General features: G+C 33.4%; 1 protein-coding gene across 1 annotated transcript; it reads right to left on the bottom strand.

Moving 5' to 3' along the window:
* Nucleotides 1-17: 17 nt before the first annotated feature.
* On the bottom strand, nucleotides 18-7,539 carry LOC140045179 (mesenchyme-specific cell surface glycoprotein-like). Its single transcript, XM_072089980.1, has 11 exons — nucleotides 7,176-7,539; nucleotides 6,326-6,544; nucleotides 5,111-5,312; nucleotides 4,085-4,226; nucleotides 3,559-3,673; nucleotides 3,076-3,249; nucleotides 2,543-2,608; nucleotides 1,998-2,251; nucleotides 1,231-1,445; nucleotides 722-822; nucleotides 18-328 (listed from the first exon to the last, which is right to left on the bottom strand). The coding sequence occupies exons 1-11, from the start codon at nucleotides 7,372-7,374 to the stop codon at nucleotides 237-239; spliced, it is 1,779 nt and encodes a 592-aa protein (XP_071946081.1). The 5' UTR covers nucleotides 7,375-7,539; the 3' UTR covers nucleotides 18-236.
* Nucleotides 7,540-8,697: the final 1,158 nt, after the last annotated feature.

Below are 8,697 nucleotides of genomic sequence, written 5' to 3'. Positions count from 1 at the left end.
TTAAACAAACTCTTAAATAATTTATCAGACTTTTATTCAAAATTTAAAACTGCATTATTATATCTGCATTATTACGACATTATGATAGTATTTTGGCAATCTTAAGGAAGAATTTCCATTGTTATTTTTAGTGGACAAATAAAGCATTTCAGCATTCAGTATTATAGGCCTACAATTTCAAAAAAGCCCAAAAACAAAGTTATTTGAAAAGTTAGAGAATATTACGGTAATTGCAACTAAATAGTTAGGAACTTCGAAATAGCAGCTAGAGTGATTATTAGAAGTAAATTGACTGCTTTTAGCTGGTACGTTGAAGAAGGACTTGTATCTGTGGGGAAACAAATAAAACAGAAGAAAAATCATTTTTGTTAAAGCTATCTTAATACAAGGGCAACACAATGAATATTGTACCAGATACCTTGTAGGTCTACATCCAAAATATCATACTATGTTGCTAAATCAAACGATGAAGTAAAACAGCCAGTAAAATGTTGCAAGTCATGTCTAATATCTATATGTGTACAAATCCTACAATACAAGGGCACACAGTGATAAACTGTATTACGCCTACTTTCCACTAGGCAAATTTATTTGCCCGAAATCGTCATGATGATCATGAAGATGTTTCCATCTTCAAAATCCCTCTCTACGCATGCGTATAAGCTGACGTTTTCGATTCACGCTGTCAAATTTGCCTAGTGGAAAATCAGCTGTATTATACCTTGTACATCCGGAATTTCATACAGTGTCAAAGTTCCACTAACGGTACTGGTTACAAGAAGTGTTGCTGAACCAGTTGGGCTCTCATCTTTTGGAATGAATCTAAATTAACATAATGCAATTTAACATGATATTAACATTTATTGGACAATAACTGTTTTAAGTTGTATAATAACTTGTAACTTGATAATTATGTGTAATAATGAGCAAAAGATGCCAAAATGGAAATTGCTGGTATTATAACTCGTGTTAAATTGGAGCGAAGAGTCATGCGAAACAGGCATAAGAAAAAATCACAGAATTATGATGGCGGTAGTTACTCTTCGTTATGCATGATTTAAGAACGATTACATAATGTATACATTTATACAGTTAAAATAATCCGTCGCTTTTAATTGGTCAATTTTCTTGCGTTCCGACTTACGCCATTGCGTTGTGTCCTAGTGTAAATCACGGTTAATAGAATCAAGTGATGGCGTGATAAATAGTAAACGTATAACCATGCCTTACCTTAGATCTTCTGGGTCCAAATCTCCTAGATTTCTTTTATCTAAAAGTGCTGTGAATGTTTCGTCAGTTCCACCAGCACGAAAGATCGATTGAAAAGTTGGATGTCCTTCTGTGCTTAGCTTGTATATCATAATAGAGGATGACCTATCATTACCAACAAATATCAGTTTGTTTCCATCGATCTCACCAAATGCCAATGACTCACATTCTGGTCCCTGAATCATATACAAATAATTATTATTTCTGGAAAAAGAAATCTGCATAGCAGCATTAAAAGTAATATCTCCACATGTCGATCCACCCATGTACATTGTTACTGATGAAAAGTGTAAAAAACCAAACTTTAGTTCCTGATGTTTTACTGCTTGTTAGTACGTCTAGGTTAGACTGCATTTCAATTTAATAGTTGTAAAAAAGAGAAATATTTTGACACACATGACGTTTCATATGTGTAATAATTGATCTCGAAGTAGTAGTTCCCAGACAAAAATCGAAACCCCGATATTGGTAAACTAAACAAATACAACAACTACAGACTTAGAACACAATTTACACATAACAATTTCCAAAAGTATTGACAACCCTCTTGAATTTTCGCCTGTCAAGTTGAACCCTTTTTGGAAATTTGTAGCGAAAGCCCAAGGCCTACTATACCACTGTCACTAGATAGAGGCTAACTGACTATATATTGCAAGTCATCTAGAAACGAGTCGGGCTGTATTGAATACTTTTAATATCCGACTAAGGTCACTAGTGTACCAAGTTACCTTGTTATCTGATCTGGAGTCAAAGAGCTCTTCTGGTGTTTCTTCACTTGGGTCGTCTGGTTTAGTATCACCATTAAACACGTCTGGATAGTTTAGTGCCATCATACGTTCAATCTCGTCTCCACTGTCGTATAACATGGTTAAGTTGTTATTTTCTATTCTAAATATTGACCAACTTCGCCCGCCATAGTGGAACAATGTTTCAATCTTGCCATCATTGTCCAACCCATCAACTGTACTGAACTGCAGACGACCTGAAAACATTCATATTTTGATATCTCATGAACTACGCAAGTATGTCTTTTTTTTTGTTGAATTTTTCCAAATCAAAACGTTTAATATATATATTTTTGGATTCAATAAACAAAAATAAGAGAGGGGGTTGGAGTGGTATAGACTATATTTTTTTAATACGTAGAAATATTTATTATATATTTATTTAGAAAAGTGACAAATGATTTTTGCTAAGCAACTTTGTTAAACCTGACCCCTGATAATTGTTTGATAATTAAATTAAATTAAATATTATTTAATAAAATAATTACCAAGTTCAACTTTATTTTCCAGATACATCTTGACGGTTTGTGACATGTTTCCAGAAAGCAGCGACTCTGAAAGAGATGATAATGGCCAACATTATGTGAAAATAGTGGAAATATGAATATCCATGTGGAAATGTGCAAAATGGTAAGTTTTTGTCTTGTGTTAAATTAAGGAAGAGTACTTCAAATGGAAGATTAAAGATAATGCACATAGTTTACTGTAGAAATATACATATTCATGTGGAAATATGAATATTCACATCCGTGTAAAATAGTGCGTAATTTCCAAAGTATTAGGAAAAAGAAAAAGGAGAAAAGAAAAGGACGTAATTTCAAAATGATTATTCTCAATAGAAAAATGATTGAAAACTATATTAACTTTGTACACAAATGTTTCTTCATTATTATATTTAATCATCTGTATGTATGTATGTATGTATACCAGAAAGCACTGAAAGTAATTTTCTATTAAATTAAATTCATGTTTATGGTATATTAATAACATTAGCAATGATTTCAGTTGCGATGTATCTGACCTTTGACCAATTTTTCTCCTCGTTTATCTTCCTCCCATTTACTGTCATCTGTTCTGTAAGTAATCGAATCACCTTCATTAGCAGTCGCGATGTACTCAACTCCATTAATTTCATAATGAATTATACTGTCTGGCTGATAGAAACTGTACACTGGCCATGATTTCATATTGATACCTAAAAAGAGAAATATTGTTACAGTAGAACCTCTACCGACACAAAACATGATGACTAAACATAACGGTTTCTCCTTCTGAAAAGGGGCTGCCCGAAGTGTTAAAACATCACCCGTCTTGTGTCTAAAAAAAGGAAAGTGTTCCCTTTTAGAGGTGTCTCGACTTGAATAGTGGTGTCCAAAAGGAAGCGTTCTATACTGTATTTTGCTAATGAGACACCAGGCATGGAGTATAAGTAATTATCATATTGAAAACTGCATGTCTTTTTTTCATTTTAGACTGATTTTGGGTTCCGACAACCATTTAGTACCTGAATCTTTATCACTTGCGTCTAGCTTAAGGTCTTTCCAAGACTTTATCCCCAAGCCGACAATATATTCAACTGAGCTTGTTGCCATATCAACAATAGCAATGGCATTATTCTCCTGTAAAAAAAAAGAAAAGAACGTTTAATAACCTGGAAAGAGTGACCTCTAAATTTCACTCTTTTCTGGTTAATTTGATTGTTTTAGGAATCCCAAAAGATGCCAGTAATGTGACCACCAATCATCACAAGCCAGGAATGATAAGAACTGTCGCTATTCGCTATAGTTAGGCCATTCTTGAATCTGCAGGTGAGTAAAATAACAGCCTCCAGTAATTGACTTGCGATAGACAGTTAGATTCTATCTAGTGACGTTACAGCTACAGAATCGAGTGTTTTAATGAACAATGGCAAACTCGGCGTTGCAAAATGTTGATAAAGTTTGCTAGTTAAGACTAGCCGTAGTGGGGACCGACGACGGTAGCATACGAGGATAAAAGACATGCCTGCTGAATAAGTATATTAACGGTACCTGAAGGGCAACGTAAGCTTTAGATTCATCACTACTAAAAGCTATGTATTCTGGTTCCATGTTCTGCGAGAATGTATCTTTTTGTTTGCTAATGTACCCTTTGTACGGATATCTTACGTATTTCGCCTCGAGCTCGTCCGACCTAAAATAAAGAATAAGAAGTTAGTTGCACAGATTTAATTCCTTCATTATCGTGTATTGTATAATCTGAGACAAAGATCCATAATACTTATGCGTTCCATAGTGCGGCGCTCCATACTTACTTAAGATCAATCAGGTACGTCTGTCATAATTTTCAGACGATCGTTGAACATGCGCAATAGTTATTTTTTTAATGTACTTTAAAGCTGTTTTTATAGGTCTTAATTGTCTTTGAAAAATACCGATGTGCAACAAATAATAATAGTAATAATTCATTCATCCATAGCGCATGTTATAAACAAGCTCTCAATGCGCTGCACATTATTACTCCGGTCATTTTTTTAATCAAACACGTATGGATACATTCTCCCATGAAAATAAAACTAGCAATCAGCGCAAAGTGTCTTGATCTGAACGGTGCCCATTTTATACACTGGGTGGAGAGAGGCAAATGTAAGTAAAGTATCTTGCCTAAGGATACAAGCAATGCGGCGAGAGTTTAATTCGAACCACGATCAGTAATCCAACGTCCAACATAGGGCGTCAAATGCCCTCGCACTCCTCAACACATTGAGGGGTGCTGTAGGTGTGTGATTTGTATATTGGTTATTATTGGTTTATGAAAGTTTACCAAATGTCATGCGAATGAAGCACCTCGGGCTATTTCAGGTGTGTTCTAGGTGAGTGATCGCACTATCACGCCTAAACAGACAAGGGCCTCTTACACAGCCATTCGACTTTCCAATAATTTAAAGAAGGTAATAATTATACAAGACATCTCTTCACCATACACTATTTATTGCATAGCACGTTATGATACTTTAAAATCAATAGTTATTATTATTGAAATGTAATATTAATGCATAATATTTAAATAATACCTACATTGAATTGAATTTCTGAAAATCTGCATTTGAAACGTTTGGAGATTTCGAAAGATCGTTTGAAGCGAATGTAATAATTGATAGCGATCCTTCTGGGTTAACAATATCATTTCCATCAGTACTTGTAAATGCCTCGCCTTCATTCGCAACTACAATACTCCTGCAGTTTTTTGTAAACTTTAACATGTCTGGTTCGCTGCCAACTTTAAAAAGATGTATTTATACATTAATTTATACTCGATAAGAACGATTATTCGTCACAATAAACTTAAGTATACTTCTATATAACTTAGCATTTTGCTTACGTAAAATACAATTTTACTTAAGTACAATTCAGAGGTAAATGATCAAATGGATTTGGAGAGGAGCATGCATTTTTATTGAAAACACAATACGATTAAATATACAGTAAGTATAAATAAAATAATTAAAAAAAAAGTAAGTAGGCTATAAATTAAATTTAAGTATGTATAATTCAAAGGTAAATGATCATACAGATATATATTTTTTTTATTTTTTTTATTCAGTATATTACACAGAGGCGCCTTACAAGATGGAACCACCTTAGCTTCAAGGCGCCTCAGATTAACAAATACAACATTTTAAAACAACTAACAGAAACATCAATTAAATCTTCCAGAATTAACAAGAAATGTAATTACATTGTATGTATTTGTATTAATGTACTATGTGCCTTTTAACAATATTGATCTAGTATATCTATACAGATCACAAATACAGATATATATACTTAATATAAGTAAATTTAACTTTTTACTCAATTATAATTTAGTATAATTATATGTACAATTAAAAGATAGATATACTAGATCAATATTGTTAAAAGGCACATAGTACATTAATACAAATACATACAATGTAATTACATTTAGTTATAATTCAATCTAACGTATCGTGAGTTCAATTTAATTTTACTGAAGTAGAATTATAAATCCAATTGAGATGTAAATGATCACAGTACATGTCATACAAAGCAATTATACAAATATAACTACACTTAAGCATAATTCAATTTATATACATAACATTAGTAAAATCATATTAATCATTCACAAATCATAAGGTAGCGTAATATATAAATAAAATAAAGGATTGTCATCACATTGATACAATTTTAACGTTAAAGTAGAATGTTACAAGTTAAAATTCGTATTCAAACGATTGTCAGAAGAACAAAATAATATTGATACAAAACCTGTTATATTTTGAATAATTTGGAAACTGTCATCTGTCTTGTTGTACAAACTAAATATAAGTACTGTCCCTGGTTGATATGGATCATTATTGGAGACAGTTACAGCTACGAAGTCACCACATAACTCGATGTCATTAGCGACTCCTGGTGTGTGAACCTTCTTTATGATGATTGGGTTGGATGCGTTGGAGAAATCTATCACGTGTATGAAGGAAGAACCTGCGAATTTGAACACAATAAAATCTTGAAGCTAATTCTTCTGTAGACATAAAGAGTTATTTTCAGTATATGCCAAGGGAATGACAATATTAGGGTTGTCGCTTGAGTGTTAAAAAGTTAAAAAACATTAATTGCTCGTTTCACGGGAAGATTTTGGTTGGGTGGGTCCTCTGAAGAGGTTTGTATACTGTACTGCACTTCAGGATCACGCGACGCCAACGAGTACATTTACCAGGGTGCGCTTTTATACTTACTCATCCCATGCGAAGTATAACCACACAAGTAAGGCAGAAAAAGACCGTAACGGGTTACTTTTTTAAATAATACTGATAATCTAAAACGAATATTTGTTTTGTATTTGCACATTGCCCGTTCTGTCCTATTAAAGAGCTTGAACCCAGAACTCCGGGATTGGAATACAAACACGAACTAACCTGAATTCTAAGATAGTATATATTGCATTTTACGATTTTTGTTTGTTATGCAAACGCTAATAATACTATATCAATATGTTATTTTGGAGCGCCATTGACGACGAATGTTTGCTCTCATAGGCCTACGCGGATACAAAAAAAAAAACCTAGGTCCACTCCCCGTTGCTCCCCGTTTCTAAAATGTCACTGTTACCTACCAGCACCATATACAAGTTTGTTGACATTATCATACGCGCTTTGCTCGATCGCTCCTCCGTCGATTTCGTAGCTCGGAGAATCATCGGAATCGTATCCTGACGGAATATAAATCGTTGATATGGGTCTTAACTGAAATACTCCGTCTACAAATACAGCGTAAAAAAGGAGTAGGCCTAATATAAATCCCGAACTAGGCATGTTTATGCTTTATAGATCTTGTGAAAAGCATGGACCTCGACTGCTATATTGAAAGTTCAGCTGAAAGATGTTGCGTTTATTTATTTCGTCCGTGTGATAAAAATCCGAGGCATGGATTGGTCAATCTTGTCGGACATATCGAAGATGTACATTATTGTGTAATGATGATCCATAAATTAGTGTTCAATACTCGAGGAAATAATATGAAATGAAATTCCTTTTTGCCTTCAATACGTTATCAATACATTATTTGTTAAATAAGGAAATACTAAAACTAAAACGTATCAATTATGAAAAAATTACAAAGGCAATGATTGTGAAGTCATTAAGGACAAACACATCATTGAAATGTAACATAATATTACAGCTTTCGTTCTGAGTGAAATCAGTGACTTAGCATAAATCGATTCCATTGTTTAAATATAAAAAAAACCACAACATTTTTAATTGGATCATTATACTGAAAGGTCACTTTATAACAGTGACTTGATGTAACGGTATACAAGGAAAAATACATTAAAAGGAATAATAAATTTCAAAAGTAAAAAAAAGTAGTTTTGACTTGTTTCATCTAAATACACTCGATTGTTTGTGAGTTTGCTTTATTTCTAACCTTGTGTCGTATTGTTGCATTCGAAAAGCTCCGCCATCTCTTTAAAAAATAATCCCAGATGATTAACTTCTCAATCGAGTCATAATTTTGTTCTCTTGCGACTAATTTACCTAAACTCTTTGAGATCGTTGATGCGCCTCACACGTAATACTGAGGGCGCACTAAACTTTTGCACAGCAAAACAGGACTCAAGAAAAACTTTCTCACCTCACCAGCCAGTGTTTATAGTTAGAAGAGACTCATGCCTATAGTGAAGATTATAAACGGTTTGTTTCGCGCCTACGTTACTCACTATTGACTACGCTCTCTAGATTTGTTTTCGTCTAAACCAGGTAATAACTGTTGTTTTGTGTCGTGAAAACAATTAACATTATTTTTATATTCTCTGACGCTAACCCCAGCTATTCATACTAATAACAGTCGTTTACATCTTATATGCGTTAAAAACTAGTTACTAACAACGAAAACAATTATTTATTTCACAACAACAACAACAAAATCGTCAAACAAAAATTACACGGCATTTGGCCTGCAATTCCGATTTACTTTACCAATGTCCTTTGATAAGTAACTATTTAAGTATGCCGCCCTCAGTCCTTTTAGTAACAAAACTGGAAATACCCGAAAACTGGAAGTAATTTGCATGTGAAGAATAATATGGAATTAATTAAATTACCATATCGAGTATTATGAATGTTACATTGTATTTG

The sequence above is a fragment of the Antedon mediterranea genome, chromosome 3, assembly GCF_964355755.1.
Source record: "Antedon mediterranea chromosome 3, ecAntMedi1.1, whole genome shotgun sequence".
In the NCBI taxonomy this organism is placed as follows: Eukaryota; Metazoa; Echinodermata; class Crinoidea; order Comatulida; family Antedonidae; genus Antedon; species Antedon mediterranea.
The sequence above is the reverse complement of the archived record's forward strand: the minus strand, read 5'-3'. Positions and strand labels throughout refer to the sequence as shown.